General features: G+C 43.3%; 1 protein-coding gene across 1 annotated transcript in view; it reads left to right on the top strand.

Moving 5' to 3' along the window:
• Positions 1–27,568, top strand: part of CACNA2D3 (calcium voltage-gated channel auxiliary subunit alpha2delta 3) — an 864,587-nt gene that overhangs the window by 317,801 nt on the left and 519,218 nt on the right. The window contains exon 5 of the mRNA XM_053669475.1: positions 4,365–4,527. Coding sequence (XP_053525450.1) covers positions 4,365–4,527 — 163 coding nt within the window. The remainder of the gene's footprint in view (positions 1–4,364; positions 4,528–27,568) is intronic.

Raw genomic sequence — 27,568 nt, 5'->3', positions numbered from 1 at the left:
TATTTAGAACTATGTTGTTTAATCTCCAAATATTTTTGGATTTTTATCTAGCTATTTTTGTGTTATTAATTTCTAAATTCAATTCTATTGTAGTCTAAGAACATACTTTATATGATTTGTTTTTAATTCATCAAGGGGTGTTTTATGGCCCCAAATGTGGTATATCTTGATTATTTTATGTGAGCTGGAACAGTGCATTCTGCTGTTTGTGGATGGAGTATTCTATAAATGTCAATTAGATTTAATTGATGGAGCGGTTCAGTTAACTATATACCTACCCATTTTCTGCCTGCTGTATTTGTCAGTTAATGATAGAGGGGTGTTGCATACTCAACTATAGTAGTGGCTTCATCTGTTTCTCCTTATAGTTCTTTTAGTTTCTACTTCACATGTTTTAACCCTTTGTTGTTAGGTGCATACACATAAAGGATTGTTATGTCTCCTTGGAGAATTGACCCCTTTATCATTATATAATGTCCATTTTCTTCCTTGAGAATTTGCCTTGCTCTCAAATATGCTTTGTCTAAAATTAATATAGCTATTCTGGCTTAATTTTTACTTGTGCTAGAATGGTTTATCTTTCTCTGTGCCTTTACTTTGAATCTCTCTGTTCTTTGTATTTAAAGTAGGTTTCATGTAGATAATATATAGTTTGGTCTTGTTTTCCTTGTCTCTCTCTGACAGTCTCTGTGTTTCTTTCTTTTTTTTCTTTCTGTGTTTCAATTAGTGTATTTAGACCAGTCACTTTTAAAGTGATTATTGATGTAGTTGGCTTAATGTGTACTATATTTGTAACTGGTTTTATTCATTTTCTTCCTTCTTTCCTTTCTGATTTTATTCCTTCCTCTCTCTGTCTTCTTCCTTTCTCCCTTTTTTCTTCCTTTCTCCCTTTTCTCCCTTTTCTCCTTCTTTCCTTCCCTCTTTCCCTCCTCCCTCCCTCCCTCCCTCCTTTCCTTCCTTCCTTCCTTCCTTCCTTCCTTCCTTCCTTCCTTCCTTCCTTCCTTCCTTTCTTCCTTTTTTGGTCTTCTACTCTTTTTCTGCCTTCTCTGGTTTTAACCAAGCATATTATATGACTTAATTTTCTCTCATTTCTTAGCATGTAAATATCTCCTTTTTATGTTGCCTTATTGTTGTCTTTTAGTTTGCAATATATGTTTACAACTAATTCAAGTCTACTTTCAGATAACTCTGTACCACTTCATGGGTAGCACAGGGACCTTATAACAAAGTAGTCCCAATTCCTCCCTCATGTCTCTTATAACACTGCTGTTAATTGCACTTGTTTCTATAAATTATAATCATGCAATAATCTATTGACATTATTTTGATCAAAATGTTATTTGTCAGGTAAGTTAAGAATAAAAAAATGAAATATTTTCTTTTACTTTTATTTATTCATGCTATAACACTCTTCTTTATGTAGATCAGAGTTTCTGACCTATTTCATTTTCCTTCTTTTTAAAGAACTTTTTCAAATTTTTATTATTATTGTATTAGAGTTGTTCCAATTTTTCCCCCTTTGCCCTCCTCTGCCCAGCCCAACCCCCTACTCACACAGTCAATCCCCACACCGTTGTGCATGTCCAGGGGTCATTCATACATTTTCTTTGACTAGTCCCTTCCCCTTCATTCCACCATTATCTCTCTTCTGCCCTCTCCTCTGGCTGCTGTCAGTCTGTTCCATGTTTCCATGCCTCTAGCTCCCTACTGCTCATTAGTTTATTTTGTTTATTAGACTCCTGTTGTAGGTGAGGTGATATGGTATTTGTCTTTCACCAACTGACTTATTTCACTTAGTATAATATTTTCCAGTTCCATCATGCTATTGTAAAAGGAAAACACTCCTTTTTTCTGCTGCATAGTATTCCATTGCGTAAATGTACCACAGTTTTTTGATCCACTCATTTGCTGATGGGCACTTAGGCTGTTTGCAGCACTTGGCTGTTGTAAATCATACTGTTATGAACCTAGGGGTGATTTGGGGTTCTTAGAGTATATTTCCAGCAATGGAATAGCTGGGTCAAAAGGCAGTTCTGTATTTAGTTTTTGGAGGAAATTTCATGTTGTTTTCCACAGTGGCTGCACCAGTCTGCATGCCCACCAACAATGCACTAGGGTCCCCTTTTCTCCACATTTTTGCCAGCACTTGTTGTTTGTTGATTGATTAATGATGGCCATTCTGACAGGTGTGAGATGATATCTCATTGTGGTGTTAATTTATATGTCTCTGATAGCTAGTGACATTAAGCATCTTTTCATATGTCTATTGGCCATGTGTATGTACTCTTTGGACAAGCATCTGTTCAGGTCCTTGGCCCATTTTTTAAATTAGATTTTTGGTCTACCTGGTGTTGAGTCATATGAGTTCTTTATATATTTTAGAGATTTAACCCTTGTCTGATATATTGTTGGCAAATATGTTCTCCCATATGGTTAGTGGTCAGTTCCCTTTTCATTTTGATGATGGTTTCTTTAGCTCTGCCAAAGCTTTTTAATTTGATGTCATCCCATTTGTTTATTTTTCCTTTATTTCCTTTACCTTAAGAGATATATCAGCAAAAATATTGCTACGTGGGATATCTCAAATTTTACTGCTTATGTTTTTATCTAGAAGGCAGGTCTATAAGAGGTTCCTTCAACTTTTGTTTGTCTGAAAAGTTTTTATTTCTTCCTTACTTTTGAAGGATAATTTAGGTTGGTAGGCTTTTTCTTTGCATACTTTAAGTATTTTACTGCACTGTCGTTTTGCTTGCATGGTTTCTAAAGATAAGTTTGGTGTCATCCTTATCTTGTTTCTCTGTAGGTGAGATTTACCCCACACCTGCCCCTTGTCCTCTTTCAAGATTTTCTTTTTGTCTTGAAAATGACAAAATTTATGCTGTTTGAAAATGATATCTCTAGGTGTAGATATTTTTATAGTCATGTGCTTAGTGCTTTCTGAGTTTCTTGGATCAGTGATTTGGTGTCTGTCATAATTCTGGAAAAATTTTAGCCATTATTATGCCAAATATTTCTTCTGTTTTCCTATCACACATTACACCTTTTGTAACATGGTATTCCCTTATGGTATTCCCATTACATGTTACATCTTTTGTAATTGTCCCGCAGTTCTTGAATGTTCTATTTCTTTTTCCCCCTATTTTTTATTCTTTGCTTTTCACTTGGGAAGTTCCTATTCACCTATTTTTAGTTTTATTGATTATATCCTCAGCTGTGTTCAGTCAGTTCATGAGCCAGCCAAGGTATTCTTTATTTCTTTTACAGTGTTTTTGGTTCCTAGCATCTCCTTTTGATTCTTTGGCAGAATATCCATCTTTTTGCTTATATTATTCATTTGTTCTTACCTGTTCTCTACTTTTTCCATTAGTGCCATTAGCATATTAATCACAGTTGTTTTAAATTCCCAATCCGATCATTCCAGCCATACCTGCTGTCTTCCATTTTGCAGTAAAATACAGTAGATAAGAGCACATATTGTGGAAATAGACTGCCTCTGTTTGACTTCTGGCTGTGCTTATCAGCTGCAATAATATTTGACAGGGTACCTAAATTCTCTGTTTACTACCTTGGTCTCCTCATTTGTGAAGTGGGAATACTCATGAAATCATTTTTCAATGAGTTATTAGGAAAATCAACACATGAAAGGAGAGTTAACATGTGAAAAGCACTTAGAATAATTTCTGGAACAAAGTAAGCGTTCTCTATATGTTATGTGGTGATGATGATGATGATGATGATGATGATGATGATGATAAGGATACAGCCTTGGTAAACCATGCTAGCACACTCCCAGCTTGTGGGCCTTTGCCCTTGTCCCTTCTGTCTGTGATGTTGCCCACACAACTCCCTTCCTTCCTGCAGCTTGAACATGTCACTGGAGCAGTGAGACCTTCTCTGAGCCTTATACCTGAAAACATAGCCTTGCCCCTGCTGCCTTCCCCTTCCCCTGCTTTATTATCTTTCCATGGAAAGTATGACTATCTGACTTATTACACGTTTACTTTTTTATGCTTTCCAGTCTCCTTCAACTTAAATGTAGGCTGCATAAGGACAGGGTCTGTCTTAAATATTGTAAAAATTTAAATGGTTTTAGGGCAGTTTTCTCTATATATACAAAGGCAGTACTGTGCAGCTTCTTCAATTTATGTTTTTCAAGAATACTTAGTGACATTGGGATATATTTGTATGACACTATCACACCTCTGTGAAAGATGTCATAGATGATACAAAAAACTAAAAGGGGTTCTGTGACCAGAGCAGGATCCATTAGTGTAGGGATGGCCTGCAGTCTAAATCCAGGTCTGTCTGAGATCCTAGCCCTCTGCCCTCAGCCACAAGTAAGGTTTTTTGACTTTCTCTTTCAGTATGAATACTTCAATGCTGTGCTGATAAATGAAAGGGACAAAGATGGGAATTTTTTGGAGCTGGGGAAGGAATTCATCTTAGCCCCAAATGACCATTTCAATAATTTGCCTGTGAACATCAGTCTGAGTGACGTCCAGGTACCAACAAACATGTACAACAAAGGTAAGACTCACTCTCCTGCTTTGTTCAGAGTACCAGCATGTGGGAGTAGGGAAGGCTGGTTTGGAATATTGCATTATTTTGAAATATATGGTTATAATCAGGGTATGTCAGCATGAGCTGGGTAGGTAGAGTGTGTACCCCTTCTGCCTGGAGACTCTGGCTTGCTGTTTTTCCAGGCTGTTTGCAAGAAGCTCTCTGACAGGTAGTCCAGAGGTTGACAAGCTTTTTAAAATAAAGGGCCAGACAGTAAATATCTCAGGGCTTACGGGCCATACATCCAGTCTTGCAATTACCCAGCTCTGCTGTTCTGGCACAAAAGCAGCCGTAGACAATATGTAAGTCAGCGGATATGGCTGTGTTCCAATAACACTTTTTATTTATAAAAACAGATGGCCGGATTTGACCTCTGGGAGGTCACTTACTGCCCCTTGGTGTAGTCGTCCTTCTTCCTCTATTCCTTGTATTAAAATGTTCAGGAACTGCCGGGGTTGCGATAGAATCGGTTGTGGTCTTTCTTAGAATACAGAGCAGCAGGGACCTTGACGGGGCTCCCTGTTTTCAGACTTATGACCCTCAGGTCCAGTTTTCACAGTAGATTCTAGGGTTATTTCCCCCAAATTCTCATATGCCCATTTGAATTGGGATTATACTGGCCATGGAATGGGCTCTGGCATCAGATGGACTCTTGTTAGACCTGGGATTTCACCTCTTAGGGCTGTGACCTTGGGTGCACCTCCTCCTCTCTTGAGACCTTAGTTTCCTCATCTATAGGGTGTGGATAATAATTGTGTCTACATCATGGGGTGGCTGTGAGGACTAAACAGAGGAGGTGAGTAAAGAGTTTAAATTAACGGTGTTAGCCTTGTCATCATCATCATCATCACTAAGTAGGATTTTCCTCTGCATTGTCACAACTGGGAGGCTCCTAAACAAAGAGCCATCCCCCTAGAAAACAATTGAGGAAGCAGTGGCATCTTTGCTTCCAAGTAAAATTCTTCCCTATTGCCTACCATTGAGGTTTCAAAAATATCAGGGGCCAGCTTCCATCACCCACCCAGATCCTGTACCAGGTACAAGAGTGCAATGGTCAAGAGAAGGGCTCTGGCTTTGAATCCTGCTCTTTCCCTTCCTGGCTCCTAAGCCAGTTACTTTGCCCCCTGAGCCTCAGCCTTCCCAGGGAATAGGGGTACTGCCTCCCTCAGAGGGTTATTGTGAGGATATAAAATCATATGTGTGTGGCCTGAGCATAACAGTTATTCATAGAAGTGCTCAGTCATCTTAGCTGTCATTGTTATTATTGGGATACAGCGTGAATATAAATTGCATTTCTGAATTTTTCTAGGTCACTGTTTAGAGAGGTTGGTCAATGATTAAAGAAACTTGTACTTACTGTCTCCAAAGCATTCTTCTCCTGCCTGTTCTTTGGGGCTGGATACCTAATATCTTCTTTTCCCTGTTTACCTGTTAGCCATCCTTAATACTCAGTGGAGGCAGTACCTCATTCATGAATTGTTCTGATGGTTTTGGGGGACCTCCTGGTGGACCAGACACAGTCCCACCCCTGAGGGTTTCATGCTTTAATTGGGGAATAAATAGGTAGCATTAGTCCTGGTCACCTTTATGGAAAGCCAGGAGTTGTGGCAGTGCCAAGAAGGGTACCTGGTCACTTGCTCATGTTGCAGCCACACGTTTGTTTTTTTCTTTCTCCCTTGTGGAGAAAGCAATGTCAGTCTGAACCACCTCTACTGGGTCCCGGACTAGGCTATAACCTGTGACCTAATCTTCACCTTGGGCTCTTCCTTTGAGGGCAGATTCCTGAGAACCTGAGCCTTAGAGGGCTGAGCTCAGCTCAGTCAGATGGCATTTTGTCCTCCAGGGTGGTCTTGTCAGGGGATGAAGAAAACCCCCTTGTGAGCACTGTGGCTGGAAGAAAGCCATTCTCTCAGCCTTAAATATACACTCAACTGAAGATGAAAAATTAACAGGACTTTACAGAGCAATTTCAGATATAAAACAATTCAGAATGATCTTTTAAAATATGATAGCTGCTTCAAGGTTGCTCGAGCCATTAGCACCACTATAGAGAGATTTAATTATACCCTGAGCTTTAAAGGCATAATTATACTTTGCGATGGCAGCAACACGTAAGTGACCAGCATTGTCATTGATCACACAGGCTGCAGATTTGTGGCTGTGAGGCTCATGAGGCAGAATCCTAAAAGGAAGTCAGATCGCTTGAGCCATGGAGATAGGTAATGATGTTTAAAGTCATTCTCAGCAGCCCTTATGGGGTCTGCCTACCGCCCATACCCAGGCTCAGTGGTCCCCAAGCCAGGCCGTGGGGTCCGTCAGACTCTGTATCTTCTCTAGTCTTTGTGAGGCAGTGAGTAGCTCCCAGGTGAGGGGGCTCCAGGAAAGTGCCTGCCTCCATTCTACCTAATTCAAACCAGCTCCCAACAGTCTTTTTTTCTTTTCTAGCTGCAAAAATGTATTTTACGCTTAGAGGACCCTCCAGCTCAGATCTAGTTGTCAATGGCGCAATGTACTCAAAACACATGCTCAAAGCTTGGTCACTGTCTGTGATGTTTGTGGGTTAGAAATCTTACTTGCAATAAAGGGAACCAATCCAGGGTCATGTCCTCCTGGCAGCTTGGATCCCCATGAGTACGTGGCAGAGTGGTTTGGTACTTGTTTAGGAGCTGCTATGAGCTGTGCTCTTGGGCATAACTTCTAGTCACAGATGAAACTGGCTGGGAAGACCTACCTATTTTCTGCAGTCTGCTGAAAGTCCTTGGGTTGTCCAGCCAGGTCAGCACTTACCTCTGTGCCCGAGGCACCCTGCTCCTCGAGAGACTTCAGGTTCAGGATTGGTGACATGTGGGCAAGCTGTCCTACTGCTCATAAGAATTCAAAGAGACCTATTCCTAGAGATTTTGGAAATGTGCCTTAGAATCCTCATGCAGCAGCTTCTTCATGAAACCTCTTTAACAGATGTTTGAGGAGGGGATGCTCTGTGGGTCTTCTCTGAATCCTGGCTGCTGCTGCTTGTGGAGCAGAGCGTGTGGCTTTTGTGGGAACTGTTGATGGTCTGACAGGTGATTCAGATAAAGCTTAACTAATGTTTAAATACTTTTTAGGATGAACTGGTATAAAATGTATAGTCACTCATGTGTATGCACATATACACACATATACCTACATGTGCTACATATGTGTATGTGCATGTATTCATACATGCGTGTGTATGAAAGAACACTGCTCTATTTGAAACCTACCCCATTTATTCCCACTTGTCTCCTCAGTACACACAGGTGAGCCCCTGTGCTGTCTTCTGAGTATACCTTTCTCTTTCCTCTATTATGTCTCACTTCTCTCCATTCCTGTTATCTTTGCTTCCCCCTTTCCTGCTTAAACAAGTACTTGTTTTTAAAAACCAGCTCAATATAACCTTTCTTTTTTAAAGATTTGATTTATTTATTTTTAGACAGAGGGGAAGGGAGGGAGAAAGAGAGGGAGAGAAACATCAGTGTGTGGTTGCCTCTTGAGCTTCCCACACCAAGGAACCTGGCCCACAACCCAGGCATGTGCCCTGACTGGGAATCAAACCAGCGACCCTCAGCATTGCAGTCCAGTGCTCAATCCACTGAGTCATACCAGTCAGGGCCAGTATAACCTTTTTAACGCCTTGGTCTTTTGTTATGCCAGTGACTCTGCTTTATTCCTTTGTTCTAGCATTGCTTTGCCTCAGAAGTGCATTGCATATATTCCTTTTTCTTTCTCTACTTGGAGCTGTCTGGAGCTGTCCCAGGGCAGGGACCCTACTGATCCCTTTGCTCCCAGCACCATTCCCTTTACGTGATTGGTTTTCCACAGATGTGGGATGATGGGGTGGACACCAATGTATGTGCTTCCTGGGCTATCAGAATTCAACCAGGCTGTAGTGTTTTCATGGTGCTTGTGAGCAGCAGAAACATACCCCAGCTGATTTAAAAGGAAAATAAATATTTTGAAAGGACTTTGGATGGCTGTCAGACTCTCCAAGAAAGCTAGATGGTGAGGCTTGGAAGAGTGGGAATGGCCAGGGACCAGAGCCACATCCAGAGCCAGCCTGGTGAGGGCCTCACCCTCGTGCCTTGCCCCACCAGCACATCTGTGACTGCATAAAATGTCTGTATGTCATTTTCCTTATCCATAAATTGGAGATGATAATCCCAGGGACCTGCCTCAGGGGTCCTTGGTGAGGATGAAACACTTAGAAGCATGCTTGGTGCAGATGAGCTTGGGCAAGTTTCTCTTCCCCTCCAATCCTCAGCATCCTTAGCTGTGAATGGAGACAATAACACTACTGACCTCATGGGATTACTATGAGTATTGTGAGAATAATGCTCGCGTAGGTTGGGGTGCAGTGGCAGCCTGCTGGCATTGGTTCTTGTCACCTGCTGGAGAGAAATAAGACCCATGTCACAGAGTTGCAGTTCCGTAGCACAGGTAAGGCATGTAGCCTCTCAGAGAGCCTGGGCCTCAACAAACACCAATACATTATGCTGCTGTGATGACCACATTTGGTTTTTTGAGTCTCATAGGCAGTTATAGAAGAACCTGAACCCTGAAGGAGCAACAACAGGGTGCAGGTCCTCCGGTGGGGAGAGGCAGGATTAGAACGCAGCATTTCCATTAAATGTGTCGCTCTCAAGACCACATGCTGCCTCAGTGCCTGGGCTGTTGGTCCGGGAGCCTCTTTTCTCAAGGACATCCATAAAGGAAAAAGCAGTAATTTGTCTCCCGTACAATTTCACTTTAACGTGCCTGAAACCCAAGAACTGCGGGTAATCCAGGACTTAGATTATTACCCTCTGCTCATATCTTCTCACACAGTTGCTGGAGAACACAAATGGACAGTGCTGTGGTTCTCCGTTGTTTTGGACATTGTGGCTACTAATCTGGGGGTTTTCCCCCCTTTTCCTTGTCCCAGTTTGCTCCCACCTCCCTTCTCTTCATCACTGTGCAGGAACCATGATGGTGCAGAGCTGGAGGAAAGATGGTTGGCAAAAGTGGAATAAAAAAAAGTTATAGCTTAAAAATGTGCCCATGAATACCATTAAATAGAAAAGAGTCTGTTAATTTGCCTGGACGGTAAGGGGGAAGAAAAGAAACCTGTAGCATGCGAATACTTTAGGCCCAAGCAGTAAAGAGGCTGATAGTAGCGTCCTTAACAGGGGTTTTAGGCAGGATAGAGGAAAATGCAAATTTGAGAAATTAACTGGTTTAATCTTTTGTGTCAGTTTAAAACTTTGCCCTCATTTTATTCCCTCTGCAGCCCCATGAGGGAGGTCAGATAGTGTTCTCATCTCCTTTTTCAGACAAAGAAAGTAAAGGCCAGGGAGGCCAAATGACCTACTCCAGGTCACCCAGGTAGGAAGTGACTGGGTGGACCTGAAATTTCTGATGACAAGTCCAACTTACTGTGCTGAGTCTCTGGGCATGAGCTTCCGGAGAATAGAAACCTAGCCCCACAAGATCGCTTGGTGTCTTGGACGCAGTTACTTTCAGATACCCTTGGGCTATGGAAATTTTTGCACAGGCTGAGACCTCCAGACCTTGGGTTCCAGTGTTATGGGTGCATTACCAGCTTTCTTTCAAAAGCTTTAACTTTCCTGGGCACTTCTAGGGAGTGGACACAAGAGCCCACTCTAGTGAGACCTCAGACCCATCTCCAGAGTCTTGTCTCTTTTGCTGCCCTCTGGGCCTCTCTCCTTTTCACGCCATGATGCCCAGCCCAATAACTTCACTGAGCTGAGATTCCCATACTACCTGGGGAGAGTTTCTGATTTATGTAGCTCATGCATGTCAACCCTGCAAACATGCTGGAAGCAAGAACTGCAAAGCCTCTGATGATCTGCAATGGGCAGAAAAGGGAAAATAGCAAAGACAACAAACGAAAGATTGTCTCAGTAAAATATTACCTCAACCTTTCATTCATTTGTTCTTCCTTCACTCATTCATCAAATGTTGACTACGCCATGCTCTAGAGATATGTCCATGGCTAAGACAGACATGGGCCCTGCTCCCTGAGTAGTGGGGGAAGACAGGTGCTGAACAAGTTATGATCCATGCGACAGAAGTTGCAGATGGCAGAGTGTGGTGCCAAGGGGCATGAACAGGGGCCTGAGCTGGTGCTTAAAGAAAGGCCTCCCTGAGAGGAGATAGAAAGAAGTTAGTCAGACACGGAGTGGTTGGTAGGAAAACGTGTTCAACAGAAAGACTAACCCATGAGTAGGTGTCAGAGTAGGAGAGTGTGGGGCAGGGACTCTGAGGGGGAGGAAGTGTGGCATCTGGGAGGGTGTGGAGTGGGCTGGGTGGGCTGGTCTCTCGCTGCAGTAGCAGCAGCAGCAGCAGCAGCAGCAGCAGCAGGAGCAGCCACTCCTCTATGGGAGTCAGGAAGGTAACTATGGGGCCTACGAGGGATGGCCAGGTGGTGGGTGAGAGGCTGTGAGAGCCATCAGAAGATCATGGAAACACTGGAGACAGGTACAGTGTGGTTGGCAGCTTTCCCAAGAACAGGGCTATGCTGGAATACTGGTCCCTCCCTCACTGAAGGCAGGGCAGAAGAAGGGAGTCAGTATAAAGAAAACCCAGGGGAGGGGGATGGTGCATGGCCCATCGGCTGGGTAAGGTGAGAGCTCTTGGGCATGGGCCCTAGAAAGCAACCGCCATTGAGAAAATTAGCTCCATGGGGTGAGGGACCTTATCTGTTTCCTTTTCTGATGGTTTCTCAGCCCCATAGTAGGGTGGTCAATAAATATTTATTGCAAGGTAAGTGAATGAAAGAAGAGTGCAATTAAAAAAAAAAAAGAACTTTCTACTTCGTTTTGACATATATACAGAAAAGGCACCCGAAATAACTCTCAGTCTTGATTCCCCCTTCTCCACTGGTAATGGAGTGCACGGGGAACGGTGGCATTCCTGGCAGAGAGGTAGAGGGGATGTGAACTGACACTGCCTAGGCCCCCCATCATCTTCTAGACTTCCCCAGCCGGGCTCCCACTCAGGCAAGACTGGGCTGTGTGTGGAGGCTCAGCCCCTGAAAATGAAAGCAGATCCAGGAAGAGGGACACCCGCCCCCACGGTGTCAGAGCCCTAGGAATCAGTCTGTCTGTTATAGTCCGGTAGGTTCTTCTAAAAGGCCCAGGAAGTGGAGAGGTCCGGGGAGGGGGCCCTGGCCCAGGCGTGGGAGCAGAGTCTGTGTGCTGCCATCAGCACGGGCCGGGTAGCTCTGTTTGGATTTGTCAGATGTCTCAGCCTATTTTTCAAATGTTGCGTTCGATAAAATGCAAAATGCATTTTGCCAAGCACTTTTCCCCTTAATTACATGTGTATATTTTAAGAGAAATTTAATCCATATGTTTTTGATTTGTTTACACAGAAATTATTAAAATGTTTTCCTAGAGTCACTTGATGTGTAAGAAGGCTCACAAACCTTTAAAAATGCTGTGTTTAAATTTGTTTCCTTTTTGTTTCTCTTCCCATTGCCTGTATGTGTGTGTGTGTGTGTGTGAGAGAGAGAGAGAGAGAGAGGAAGGAAGGGAGGGAGAGAGGGAGGTTAGGACTCTAAGTGTTTTACTTTCTCCCTGGAATGCTGAACTGAACTGTTTACAGCCGTCTCAAATCTTGCTTTCACTTGTGCCTCCCTACACTCACCGAATGTGATGGTGCTATGGTCACAGATGGGACTCGGGAGTCCAGACCAGAGGATCAGGCCTGAACGTACTGTTTCTACTCGAGAAAGATAGTGCAGAACCTCCCGCCACGCGGCCCTTTGGCAGCCGCCATCCTTACCAGGGCCGGGTGAACTTTCCCAGCCCTGTTCCATCAGTGTGAGTACAGCAGGACCAAGGGTGTTGCAAGAGACACAGATAATGCAGCCGAAGTGACTCCACAGTTGTCATCCCAAAGCATGCATAGTTTTTTCTTGTAGTTTGAAAATTACATCTTTGTGTCACAGAGGAATTGTCTCTTTTAAAATTCATAGTCTGAGCATCTGAATTCAAATTCTTCTGGGAATTCCTTCACACTTCCATTGTGTGTGTGCAGCACATGATGGCACTATTGGTCTGCATGGAGATGTATGTGTATCTGCGTAGATTGGGGTCTGTATTTCCTCAGAAGAGGTGTTCACGGAAGGAGGATGTCATGTAGCCCCTTAACCCCACGTTTAGCCCAGAAGGTGCATTTGTTGAATGAAGGAATGAATGAATGAGTTGGTTACTTATCAAGAGCCATGCTCTGTACTTAGTGCCTGAGACACAGTGTCAGATTTAGCACTACCCCCTGTGGTATAGGCATAGGGACCACCACCTTTGCATTCCCAGGCAAAGCTTCCACAGCCTGTGTTCTAGAGTTTATATCCTGACGTAAAACGGGATAAAACTCAGATACATGACTTCATATGCTAGTCAGTTGCTTCCTAAACAACAAGTGGGAAGGAGCGTATGACTCCTACCTAGGCCTCTCTGAAGCACTTTAGAGTTGCTCTGGTCCCTGTTCATCTGGCAGTGACCTGTACAGTCCCCATCATCTCTGTCTGTTCTATCCCCAGGCTTTCTTCAAGAGCACCAGCGAGTCTTTGGAGTGTAGCAGGCCTGAACATGTATCACAACTTTATGAGTACCGGCTTGGTGGGCTGAGAAAAAACGTTTCACTCTCTGAGCCTGTTACCTCATCTCTTAGGTGTGAAGTGTTATTTTAAGGTTTAGAGGAAGTAAAGGTGCAGCACCTGGCACAGGGCCTGGCACATGGAGAAACTTGGTTGACACATACAATCTCCTCACACCAAACCAGTTTCCAGCTCGCAGCTCCCCACACGGGCTCCTGATGTGGCCCTGCCCATCCCCCTTCCCATCAGCATTGTTTGTAGGGTGAGTTGTAAATGCTTTGCAAACTTGACACTCTGGCCAGCCATCATCTCCCCTCCCCCTCAGGCTAGATCCCAGGACTCTGAATGGTCTTCCCTTAGGCTGTGCCCTTTCTTGAGAGCCCAACTTCACAGATACCTTGTCTTTCCCTGTGGTCTCAGCCCTCTACTTAAGAACAGTCACTGTTCCCTTATTTGTATCCCCACAGTGAAGTGGCTTCTTTTTCACTGGGCCCATTTTCCTTGGAGACAGGGGCTGTGGTTTTCTCATCCCCTTGGGAACCTGGCAGAATGACTAGAATAGAAAAGTTTTTCCACTGATTTTTATTGAACTGTATTTCATACTGCTACATTACTACCTTGATTCTGCATTATGATATTACTGCCTAAACCCTACATTACTGCACGACTACCTGAATCCTGCATTACTGCATTACTACCTGAGTTCTATATTACTACATTACTACTTGAATCCTGAATTACTGCATTACTACCGGAGTCCTGCATTGCTATAGGTCATCACAAGTGGATCATTGTTTGTTTCTGCTCATTGGTCTGTCAATTCTAAGTGCATTTGAGTTTAATTTTTTGTTTGCTTGCTGTCGAAAACAATAAATAGTTTTAGATGTAATAATACTACCTTCAAGGTCTCTCAATTTGTTTGTGTTTTTTAAATCTCTCCCTATGTTTTTTTTTTTTTTTTTTTTTTAGAATAATGGAAATCAAGATGGAGGCTTGCCTTTGGATAGGCACTGAATCTAGCCTAGGGGGATTCTAAGAGGAGGGGCCAGGGCAGTAAAAGGAGATGGTGTCTCAACATTTGTGAAATGTCAGTGAGTGTTGTGGCCTGGGCTGACAGTCAGTTGTGTTCTAGTGGAGAAAGTAGTTTAAGAACCACTGTCCTGAGGCTGATGCAGCCAGCCATGAGATGCCACAGCTCCCAGAGAACAAGAAAAGGGTGGCTTTGCTAAGGAGATGCAGGCTGGGGTAATGCTCAGCCTCCAGGATTTTGGAAGAACAGGGGAAGTGTGCAGATAGTCCTGCGGTTGGCCCCAGGCCTCCTCAGCTCCCTGCCTGGCATGCACCGGGTCAGCCATGAGGCTCATTCAAGGGTGTGCGGTCTAAGTGTATGATATCTCAGTGCTGACCCTTATCACCACAGAGGCTTGGGTTATGCTGCTTGCTCATTTGTAAAGCAGACATTATGATAGCACCTATCTCATGGGACTTTGTGAGGATCAAACGAAGCAATATACTGTGTTAAACTTTTAGCACTGTGGCTTGCATGTGGTAAATGGTCACTAAGAGTCACTTATGTTAGTGCTGTTATAGCAAAGATGATAGTGAAAAGGCCACAGTGGCTTGGCTTATGCCTGGGAATATGTGTGACCCTGAACCAGGGAACAATCTTTTTCCTCCTGCACATTGGAAACCATTTTGCAACTGGAAACTCAATGAACAGACAACATTGTGGAGCCAGAGTTGCCTCCCTGTCTCTGAGGCGGAATGGTACCTGCTGCAGCAGCCTGGTCCCCGACCAGGGCTCTCACCCTGCCTTCCCTTTGCTCCTCATGCTCAGACGTGGGGAGCCTCCTGGTGTTCAGGTTGCACTGCTTGGCCACACAGCTGTTGAGAACCATGGCGTCTTTGTCAGTCAGATGCTGTAGGGCTTCAAATAATGCTCTTGGCCTTCCTTTTTCAGGGACTCGTGGCTCTAGGGGGGGCCTGGGGGCACTCAACTGTTTGGTGTACTAGTATTGGCAGGAACATGAAGGGGATCTTCCTCTTCACTCTTTCCTCTCTCCCCTGCTCTAAGCTAATGGAGTCTTCTATCCAGAACACACAACATATTTTCCTTGGAGGCACTCCTGTGTACATTAGTCCACTGGTCTTTCCCTCTATCAGTTTTCTTCCTTTGGATAACATTTATGTGCCATTTATTTTGTGCAGTCACAATCATGATCTAATATAATATAATCCTACCTATAAGTCAGTGAGGTGGGAGCCATTATTATTTCCATTTTGCAGATGAGAAAACTGAGACCTAGAGACTCAGCTAGTAAAATGGGTGAGTCAGCAGATGTGGCACTTTGACTTCAGAATCACTGGAAGATACTGCCTCTTTATACCATGTCCAAAATATACCACCCTGTGGTTGTGTCCAAGTGTTCACTTCACTGGCACATGGCCGTTTCCATGCACACTTACATGTGTGGCAAATGGAAGGCTCTATTTTTGTCAAATTGTGCTATTTTCTTCTCAGCATATGAATATTCATTATAAATGAAAACTAGTCTTTTTTTTTTTTACATAAACACTCCCAATCTCTTCCCCTGATCAAAATGAATGTTGCAGCAGAAAGTTTTTTTTTTTTTAATGTAGGCCAAACTCTGCATCAGAATGTCAGTGGGTACCAACTGTTCACACATTAGGGGAATTTCTGTCAGAGATGAGATGGTTCCACATTTAATCCTGCCAACCTGCCAGACTAAAATGCATGCAAGGCAAATGAGTAAAGACTCACAATGGAGAACGATTCTTCCTTCACCAGAAAGTTCACTGCACAGCGTGTAGAAGAAGTGAATTCCTCTACTGTACTACCTGGAGGGATGTGTACGGAGCTGTGTTCTGGGGACACCAGCATCATCTATTGATTCACTAGATGCCCACCTACCACCTCTCGTGTGCCAGCATTAGACGTTAGCACAAGCAGGTGTGGTGATGACTGGGCAGACACCACCCTTGCTCTCCTGGAGCTCACAGCCTATTGGGAGGCAAAGGGAGAGTCACCACACCAGGGAGTATGTGTTGCAGCCAGAAGGAATGCAGAGGAGAGGTCTGCAGTTCAGTGGGAGTGTGTCTTGGAACAACTCAGCCTGGGCTAGGGGTGCACTGGTGGGGTGGGGGGCTGGCCATCGTCAGACAACATTGAGGAAGATGAGCTTGGCTGGCACCTGAAGGATGGGTAGGAAGTAGTTTAGCCGAGGACTGGGGCGGGGTTGGAGGCAGGGAGTATGGCAGGAAGAGAGATCACATTGCACAGATGTTAGTAAGTCATCTTTGAAAACATGTTTTAGGGTGAAATAAGGGAGGGATGCCATGTAACAGCTTACACTCTTGGTCCCCCATGTCCACAGAATATTCAAGGGATACAAGCGTCTACCACAGAAAGCCATTTTGCTGAATGAGTCAGCTTTCTCCTAACTTATTTGATTATGGCATGCTTTTATCTTGTATTGGCTATTAGCATCTGAGAAGGCATGAGTGTTTTCTGGGACAGAGAGGTTTGAGTGAGCTGGAGCTCCATGTGCTCAGGTCAAGAGGTTCAGCTGTAGACCAACAAGTGATCAAGATGCTGAGGAAAATGGGTAGTACAATGTGTGTGTACGTGTGCTTGAAGGATTTTCGTAAGTGCTTGTAGAGGCAGAAAATTTCTTGAGGGATATAAAGGAAACCAAAGTACTTACTTTTCACTCTCTGCCCTCTGTTCAGTTTAAGTGTTTTACCGTGAACATGTGTTGCTTTTTTTAGGAATTAAAGACCGAAGAACAAAAGAACTTGATTTACAATAGCTACTCATCTACAAGTATTTTTCAAGTACACAGCTGTCCAATAAAAGGAATAACACCTGTGTGTCAGTTGTTCATGGCTTTCCTGTTGGTAGTTCTTTCAGCTTGTGGTGGGCGTGGCCAACAGCACTTTCGTTTGAGGCAGGAGGGCAATCGAGGAAGTCATTTATGCACAGACACCGACTTTGCTGGAGATTGTATTTAGTGTCATATTGTGTCCCAAGGTGGCAGCAGTTATTTTCACCCAAGTGATGTGGTTCTGGAAAAGGAGAAATAGTTTTCCTATAAAATGATGCCATAATACTCCAATTACCCACTGACAAGGTTCATGGACATGGAGATGCTCTGCCTCAAATATGGATAATGTTCTTTGTTTGGAATAAAATGTATCATTGTTGGCCTGGCCAGATGACTCTGTTGGGTGAAACATCATCCCATGCACCAAAAGGTTGCAGGTTGATCCCCAGCCAGGGCACATACTGGGTTGTAGGTGTGGTCCCTGGTCGGGGCACATGCAAGAGGCAATCAATCAATGTCTCTCTCTCCCCTCTGCCCTTCCCCTTTCTCTAGAATCAATAAAAAACATATCCTCGGTATATATATATATATATCTTCTGGAGGGTGAGCCCCTTACAGTACAGGATTTCTCTGCTAGGTGAGTGTTCTAGGAACCCATCTGTATCAGTGTACCAGCTGATATTATTGTGAGAGGCTGCATTCAGCTTCAGTGAATTTGTTTTAAACACTCAGTGCATTTGCCCATTTCATGATGGGTGATTTAGAAGTACACCCTCCCACATTACACTGAGTTTTTAGCAGTTTTGACCAAAAACGGCATGAGCCCTGTGCTCCACCTGCCCTAGTCACCTGATGTCACTCCTAGTGACTTTTTTTTTTTGTCTCCTCAGTTGAAAAAGTCTTCAAAGGGAAATGTTTTGCCAATATGGGAGAGGTGAAACAAAAAGTGGAGGAAGCTCTGAAAGGCATCAAAACCAATGAGTTCAAAGACTCTTTTGAACAGTGGAAAAAAGGTCTTGCTAGGTGTATTGCATCAAATAGAGAGTACTTTGAAGATGACTGAAGTTTCAACATGTGAAAATAAGTACACATTTTTTATGAACAAATTCTAGTTTTTGGTTTTCCCCTGAAGTACATCAGTGCTTCCAAGGAACAGACTAAAAACCGGGATTGGAAGCGAGGTTTTCTGGTCTCAAATCAAAGGCAGGTGGCCATGCGGTCTTGTTCTGTCTTCTCATTGGGATGTCTTATGGTCCTCACAAAGGGCTTTTGAAGCAGCTGTGCTGGACCTCAGTGGACCCTCTAGAGGTGAGGGAGGTGCCTGATGGAGGCCCAGGGCTGAGGCGGCTACGGATGTGCCCCAGCCAGTCCCTGTCTCAGGCTCCTCATGAAGCCTGGCCCGCACTGGTGTTAGGAGTCATGGCGGATCGGGGCCGGAGGTTGTGTCTTTGCTGCCTGAGGAATGCACAGGCAGGCCGTGGGGACAGGGCACCCACTCTCAGGTGTCTACTTAGTGCCGCCAGTTTCTCAGAATGCCTGTTGCGAATGCTATGGCATCCAAAAGTTCATGCCTCGGGTATTTTGGGTGGGTTTCTAGCATCAATGACTGGCTAGTTTATCTTTCGAGACATCATTCTCTCTGCAGTATGGACAGCTCCATTTTATAATCTCTCAAGGCTACTGTCTTGTATCCTCCCACCATTCTGAGGTGGCAGAGATATCTTTGCACATTTCTGATTGTATCCTTTGTTTCTTCTCACTCCATGGCAGTAGGATAATTCTTGGGTGGCCTCCTCAACAACCACTGCTGCCTATTTCGTGCCCACATACGTGGGTCATACCTCCATGCAGGTAGAGGCAACACACCGTGACTTCATCTTTTGGCAGGTGGCTTAATCCACATCTCAGAGAAGCTGAAGGCATTTAACTCTACACGGTGGGACTCAGACTGGTGTTAAAAGTCTTCCAGTTCCAAATCTGGGGTTTCTCACTACAGCTTTGAATCAGAGCCTCTGCAGTTGAATCCACGTGGGCATGTCCTCATTTCGTTCTACTTTATTCAAGGCCCCGTGCTGGGTGTGGGGAAGCTGGACTGTTCTTTTCCTTTGGAGGAGACTCTTCTGGAGTGGGGTTTTGCGTGGGGTTTCACTGCTGTGGAAGGCAGAAGGGAGTTGTAAGACCGAGTCCCTTGGGAACACAGATGAAGAGGTTGTGGGGGGCTGTCTGTTGGGGTACAGGCTCAGGACCAGTTGAGGGTACCTGTGATGGTCTGGCAGTAGGGAGACGGTAGGGAGGTTTCCAGGACAGGAGAGGAGCCCCAAGAAAAGAGCAGACATGGTCAAGCCCATCTAACATGTCCACAGAACCAGCGGGGCTGGTTTGTTTTTTCAGAAACCAGACTTTAAAGACTCTTCAGATGCTCATTGCTCAATAAGGTTTTACAGTGTTTCTGGAATGTTCTCAAGGATTTCAAGAACAGGTTGTCATACTCTGTTCTTACCTCCCGAGTTTCCCCCAGTCCACTGACAACACAGGTTTCAGGGTACTTCCCGTCCCCTCCTTCATCATCATCTTTCACAGAATGTCTGTGTGTCTCAAATGGGTCGATTTATAAGGCTTTTATTCTTTTCTCATGTGCCAGTTTACTCTCCTTCTTCCAAGGAGAGTACATTCATATGTACCCAAAGCCACTGGATTTTTAAGTACAGTCTTGGGTTACTATGTTGAATGAAAGGAAGGATACTAAACAATAGAACTCTCGGTTTTATGTGTAAGAAATACTGTTTTAGCTCACAGAGAAGTTTCATGCTGTTCCCTTTTTCCCGAGACAACCCCAGCAGGTATCAACATAAGGTCTACTAAGATGTGCCCGTCTCCCAGGGATAACAATAGCTGATTAGGACGGCAGCTGTGCTGTGCCTGACTGGGGCAGGCGCCGCATGAAGTGCTCCATCTCCACCGTCTCCCTGAACGCCTGTAGCACCCCGTGAGCAAGAGGTGATCAGGCCTGTTGTTTGGGGGGGGCAGTGGGTGGGCTCAGTAGCCAAACAGCCTGAGTTAGAATTCCGGCTTCACTATTCAGATGGGGTATGATTTCACACAAAATATTTAACCACTGTGTGACTCAGGGGAGAATAATTGCACCCGTCTCAGTACATGACATTTTTTGAGGACTGGATGAGAGAGAGAGAAGCACAGAAAGAAAGAGACAGACAGGAGTGGAGAGAGAAAAACAGACACGCAGAAGGTGGTGGGGGAGAGAGTCGCTCTGACACATTAGTAGGCTGAAAAAGCATGGCCACTATCATTGCTGTTGCTCACCCATTTACAGAAGAGAAGACTGAAGCTCAGGGAGGTTATGTTACTTGTCCAAGTCTGAATCCAGACCCAGCGTTGCATGACTGTAGTCAGTTGTCTTACCTGCCATGCAAGGTGAGACTCCCAACAGAGGGCCTCGGAGAAGCTCCAAGGCAGCTCCTCGCTGACAGTTGGGAAAGGATTTCTTGGGTCAGCCTGGTCCGAACCCTATCAGTGTTGCCATGGCTAGCTCTTAATGACAGTTCCAGTAGCCAGGGCTGAACTCCAGCCAGGAAGCATCAGTGTGGGTGGGTTGTGGCTTGAATATTGAAACAATGTATGTGGTTGGTGACTAGCCACTGCTCCAAGGTCCCTCCCCACTACCCATTGTTCACCCTAGTCTCTCCCTGCCGCTGAAGGGTTGGTGTTGCAGATAAGCCCCACTGCAGAGCTGAAGTTTACATCCATCGTAGTAGGTCAGCACCTGCCATATGGGTTGCAGACATTGAGTGCTGCTGTCTAGTTGTAAAGACACTTGTACTCCCTTGGTGACAATTTAACATGGCTCATTGGCAGTGACCTCCTCAGTGGATAAATGTGTGTCTCCTCTCTGCCTCCTGTGGCAACCCTCAGAGCTTCACAGGGGGTCCAGGTCTTCTGTCTTATCTCTCTTAATGCACCCTGTGGCTGGCTGGCCTTGGCCCAGTGTTCCTGCCTCCTTGCCCCTTTGCTCAGTTCACGCTCTCAGAGCAAAGCCTCAGGCTCTGGGCCTTCTCATAGCCAGTGGGCCAGGACTCCACTCCGTTGAGGAAGGAGTTTAGGGTCGCCCTGGGAATCTTAGCGGAGAGAACAAGGACAGCCACCTGCACCCCAGGTTTGTATCCTCAGTAACTCTGGAGATCTCATTCTGGGTTTAGGGCTTCCTGGTGTCCTAACGAAGCAGGGTGGGCTCCCATTGAATGGAATCTTTTCAGGGAGTGATCTGGTCTGTGGAGACTTCTGTGTTTGAAACTGGGGTGGACAGGATAGGAGAATCTTTTACTGCAAATACAGAGCCAGCACTAAGCCTGTTGGGTATTGGTGGTTCTGAGCACAGGCTGGGGGGCCAGTCCCTGCTCTCCTGCTTGCTGTATGTCAGACTGCATAAGTTCGTGAGACTGTGAGTCAGTTCACTTCTGTAAGGTCTGGGATCCCCGTAGTATGGTGGGGAGAAACTACGTGGGAGCTTGAAGATGAATGGTAGAGAGAAGGTGGTGGGGGGAGGAGTAAAAAAAGGAGAGGGAGGGGAAGAGGGAAAAGATGAGAGAGAGAGAAAGGAGAGAGGAGGGGACAAGGGGAGAGAGAAGGGGAGGGTGAGGGTTCGAGCCAGGCTCTTCTCAGCCTCAGTCACCTGGCTAGTTATTTTTGTGGCTGGTATTATTGATAGTCTGACTCCAGAAATGTTTTCTTCTTATCCCAACACATTTAATTCTAGAATTTTAGATTTCTTTCTCCCTGGAGCTCATTCTAAAAAGTCTGTTGAAGAAGATACAACAAGAAGTTGTTTCAAATGTCAAGATGTGAAATCTTTTTTTTATCACTTTTTCACCCTGTTTTTCTTTCCCAAGTTTCACTGGAGTTAATAAGAAGGAGGCAGGACTTGGTGGGGGGTGGGGTTGGTGGTTATTTTTTACTTATACAGGAGGAACCATCTTCATCCTTCAAATCCAGAGTCACATAAAATATTTGAAAATGGCATTTAGTAGCTAATATTAGGAATTAACAAGTACACTGTCACCTTGAGCTAAAAAACGACGTAGGATATGAGGGTGGAAAACTAACACATCTTCCTGGGTGTGGGGGCCCAGAGTGCCAGCTGTGCAGTGAAGACAGGGGACGAGTGGGCTTCCCATGTGACTGAGGGGAGGGGCCTCCAACAGGTGACAGGTGGTGAGAAATAAAATGCCAACACACGTCTGCAGCATGTCTGTTATGAAGGTCAGCTGTTCCACATGCATGAGTTTATCCTAAAGAAGGTGCTGCTCAGGGACCCCTTTATAAGTTAGAGGTCCGTCTTCTGGTGTTAACAGTAGTAGCTGTTGCCAAGGAAGGAGCACTGATGAAGAGACGTGATAGGCCTGGACCACCTTCAGCCCAAGTGCAATCCTGAGGATACTCTCTTCCACCCTCTAGGTCCCACCATGCTCTTGATTATTCTCACCAGCATTTAGAAGGCAGGGATGGAGCTCTTCAGGGGGGTCAGAGAGACAAGCTGATCCATACCAGAGTGAAGGCAAGATGAAGTCAGGCCTTGAACAGAACGGTAGGAAGTCTGCTTTGAGCTTTGCCCCCCTTTCAGATAATATGACGGCAAAGATAATATGTTCTTCTTGTTGTAAGCAGCCCCTCTTCTTAATCAATGGCTTAGTCATAGGAGACAATGTAATAGACTTTCAGGTTGTGCCAGAAAGGCTTTATCTTCCATTTCCAGGCCTGTGGCATATATTTCTGTAGAAAGGATGGCCAAGTAAGGAGAAATTGTTTCAGAGAAACTATGTCTCTAGAGAGATGTGGTTTAGATTAGCTCAGCTGACAGAAATCTAAGTCAAACAAGCTGTTGACAAACGATGGAGACCAAGATCTGATTTTAAATGAGGAATGGCTATTAACTTGGTGGGTGAGAAGTACAACCATATGCTGGTACCAAATAGCTTCAGTCAAAGCCACTGGGGCTTGTCCAGCATCAGATGGTGGTGGGAAGACACCTGGGGCCTGGGTATTGCCATTCAGGAAGAAAAGCAAGGAGTTTGAGCACATCTATTCTGCTTGGCGCGTCTGAGTCAAAAATAAAACGTTAGGATGGAGGACTGCAATACTGTAGAAGTTGAAATGGGGAGGATGCTCCTTTCACAAAAGTGCGGGTAAAATTCCTAATGGGCTCAGTAACCCTTCACATAGATATTTGGGAGGACTGAAGTTCATTACATGTGCAGAAGCTGATGCTTCACAAGTGCCTTAGTGCAGTCTCCCCAGGTTTACTCACATGGTAACACACTAGGCTACAGGAAGAGGCACCTCTTTCATCCTGAGAGCTGAGAGGTCAGTGTCTTGGCCCAGAAGCTGCATCACTGGCCATGGTTTAGAATATTAGAAGCAGAGAAGGCTGGGGCTTCACACAGCTAATTTGTCAGTGTATTTGGCCCAAACACAGCAGTTCACAAAATCTACAACTGACTCAGTCCACAGCCAGCATCATGAAAGTATACAGGATCCAGAAATGCCATGGAGAGAACCTGGGGATGGGGTGGAGACTCCAGGGAGCAGAGGGTGGGATGGTGGCTCTTATCTCAGTCCACTTAACAATCACAATCATTTTGAGCTTTTTTTAAAAAACAATTTCATGGAGATATAATTCATATACTATACGATTTTCTCTATGCATACTATTATGGTTTTTAGTGTATACATGAATATGTGCAAACATCACTATGGTCAGTGTTAGAACATCTTCATCACCTGAGAAAGGAACCCTGTAGCCTTTGGGGATCACCCACCTATGTCCCCATCCCTCCCAGCCCTAAGCAGCTACTCAACTACTTTCTGCCTGTATTGAATTGCCTTCTCTGGACATTTCATATAAATGTAATCCTATAATATGTGCTTTTTCATGACTGGCTTATTTTTCCTAGCATATTTTTTCAAGTTTTATTATTTTTTATGGTTGCATACTATTCCATCACAGGCATATATTGTACTACAGATTGTTTATTCATCAGTTCATAGACATTTATGTTTTTACCTTTTACTGTTATGAATAATATTGCTATAAATATTCAGGTACCAGTTTTGGGTGGACATATATTTTTATTTTGGGGGGTACATATCTAGGTGTGAAGTTGCTGGATCACATGGGAACTCTATGTTTAACCATTTGAGGAATGGCTATATTGTTTTCCAAAGTGGTTGCACCATTCTCACTTCCACCAGAAATGTGTGAGTGTTCAGATTTCTCCACATTCTGGCTAATATTTGTTATTTTGTGGGGGTTTCTCTTTCTTGTGTTTGTTGGTCATAGCCATCCTCATTTGTGAAAAATGATATTATGTTGTGGTGTTGATGTACATTTCCATGATGACTGATGATTTCAAGCATCTTGTCATGTGCTTATTGGCCATTTGTGTATCTTCTTTAGGAAAATGTGTACTTAGAAACTTTGTTCCTTTTTAATTGGGTTGTATTTTTATTATTAACTTGTAAGAGTTCTTTGCATATTCTAGGTATAAGATGTATGATTGACTTGCCATATATCAAATATATGATATGCAAATCTTTTCTCTCATTCTGTGGGCTGTCTTTTCACATTTTTGGTGATTTGCTTTGAAGCATGAAGGGTTTTAATTTTATTGAAGTCCAGTTCATTTATTTTAAAAATTCTGTTGCTTATGTTTTTGGTGCGATAGCTAAGAATTTATTGCTAAATTTAAGGTCATGAAGACTTCAGCCTTATGCTTTCTTCTAAGAGTTTTATAGTTCTAGGTCTTAAGGTCTAGTTCTGAGGTCTTTGATTTAGTTTCAGTTAATATTTTTATGTGGTATCAGGTGAGGGTCTACCTTCATTCTTCTGCATGTGGCTATCCAGTGCTCCCAGCACTGTTTGATGGAAATACTGTTATTTCTCCCATTGAGTGGCCATGGAGCCCTTGTGGGAAATCAGTTCACATAGACACAAAGGTTTATTTCTGGACCCTCAGTTCTATTCCATTGATCTACCAGGCCTGGCACAAATAACACTCCTTTTTATTACAAACTCTTTTATTACAAAGTCATAAGCATGTAATTCTGTCACACAACAATATCATACTCTAGCACACCATATGACATTTTAGGTGAATGTTCAAATTAGAACTATAAATTATTGCGCCCACGTTATTACTCTGCCAACCACATTCAAGCAAGCCTTCCTGTGGGGCCCTGTGTATGTCTGTCCTATGCCAGTTGTGATCACTGTTGCTTTGTATTGTTTTGAAATTGTATTGGATTGTGCGAATCCTCCAACTTTGTTCTTTTTCAAGATTGTTTTGGCTGTCCTGAATTTCTTGCAATTTTATCTGAATTTCAGAATCATCTTTTCAATTTCTGCAATGAAGTCAGCTGGGATTTTGATAGAGGTTTCTCTGAGTCTGTAGATAATGGCAGAGCCCATTTCCACCTTAGTCATATTGCCTTTCAATGTACGAACATGTGTTGTTTTCCATCTATTTGAATCTTTACTATCTTCCAACGGTCTTAAAGTTTTCAGAGTATAGATTTTGTCCTTTGTTCAATTTATTCAAAAGCACTTATTATTTTTGATGCCATTATAAATTAATTTTTTATAATTTATTTTGGGTTTATTGCAAGTATATAAAAATACAATAGATTTTATATACTGATTTTATATTCTGCAACATCGCCAACGTTTTTATTAACGCAAATAGTTTATTTTAGTGAATTTCTTAAGATTTTCTGTGTATAAACTCATGTCATCAGCAAAAGATTATTTTATGCTGTCCTTCCAAATCTGAGTTCATTTGTTCTTTCTTTCTTTCTTTCTTTCTTTCTTTCTTTCTTTCTTTCTTTCTTTCTTTCTTTCTTTCTTTCTTTCTTTCTTTCTTTCTTCCTTCCTTCCTTCCTTCCTTCCTTCCTTCCTTCCTTCCTTCCTTCCTTCCTTCCTTCCTTCCTTCTTCCTATCTATCTATCTATCTATCTATCTATCTATCTATCTATCTATCATCTATCATCACCTGCCTAATCACCCTGGCTAGAACCCTCAGGACAATGTTGAATGAAAGTGGTGACAGTAGACATTCTTGTCTTGTTCCTGACCCTAAGGGAAAGCATCCAGTCTTTCAAGATTAAGTGTGATAGTAGCTGTAGGTTTTTGTAGATGCCCTTTACCAGTTTGAGGAAGTTCTCTTCTATTTCTAGTTTATTTACTATTTTTAACATGAGAGATTTTGTCATTTGAGATGATCATGTGACATTTTTAAATCCTACTTATATATTACATTAATTGATTTTCAGATATTAAAACAACCTTACATTCCTGGGGTAAATTTACTTGGTCTTAGTATATAATCCTTTTTATGTGCTGCTTGATTTAGCTTGCTAATATTGGATTTTTGAATCCATATTCATAAGCAATATTTGTAGTATTCTTTGCTTGTGATATCTTTGACAAAATATTAATCGTGTCATAAAAGGTGATCAGCAATGCCTTTTCCTCATATTGCTTTGGAAGAGTTTGTGAAAGTTTAAAATTCTTTAAATATTTGGTAGAATTCACCAGTGAAGCCATTGTGGCTATGGTTTTTCTCCTGGGAGTATCATTTTAATTAATAATTCAGTATTTTTGCTTTTCATAGGTCTATTCAGATTATTATGTCTTCTTGAGCCAGCCTTAGTAGTTTCTGTCTTTTTATGAACTTGTTCACTTCCTCCAAGTTATCTATTTTACTGCTGTATAATTGTTCATAGTACGTATTTCTAATTCTTCTTATTTCTATAAGGTTGGTAGTAATGCACCCTTTTTCATTTCTGATTCTAGTAATTTGAGTTTTTCTCTCTTTTTCTGGCTAAATCTAGCTAAAGGGCTGTCGGTTTTGTTTATCTTTTTTAAAATCATATTTTGGTTTCATTGCTTTTTCCAATTATTTTTCTATTCTCTATTTTACTAATTTTCCATTGTAATCTTTATTATTGCTTGCTTTAGGTTTAGCTTGCTTTTCTTTTTGCATGGTCTTAGGGTGAAAATTTAGCTTACCGGTTTGAGATCTTCTTTCTTGATAGAAGAATTTGTAGCTATAAATTTACCTCTAAGCACTTATTTGGCTGCAATGCATAACTTTTGGTCAGTTATATATTTATCATTCACTCATAATATAAAAGTATTCTTTAATTTTCTTTTTGATTCATTACTTCATCCATTGGTTACTTAGAAATTTAACATATTTGTGAATTCCCCAAATCTCTATAATTTATATTAAAAAGTGAATACTTTTTAGAAAGTGTATACTACCATGGGCAGGCTAGGAGGCAGGCGATGGGCAGTGTCTGTGGCTGTGTCAGAAAAAGAGGCAGCTGGCTGCCAGGACCCTTCTGAAGCTGCATTTAGTCCCTGCCCCTCAGTCTTAGAGGAGATCCTGGATTCTAATCAGCCTGCAGGGTAGGACAGATGGCATTCTGGTCAAATCCTGGAACTCTTTGGCTGAGGGTCTGCCCTGGTAAC

Source organism: Artibeus jamaicensis, unplaced genomic scaffold (assembly GCF_021234435.1).
Source record: "Artibeus jamaicensis isolate MK-2021 breed Jamaican fruit bat unplaced genomic scaffold, CSHL_Jam_final contig_519, whole genome shotgun sequence".
NCBI classification, from domain to species: domain Eukaryota; kingdom Metazoa; phylum Chordata; class Mammalia; order Chiroptera; family Phyllostomidae; genus Artibeus; species Artibeus jamaicensis.
Note: the sequence above shows the minus strand (reverse complement) of the source record. Positions and strands in the feature narration are given on the sequence as shown.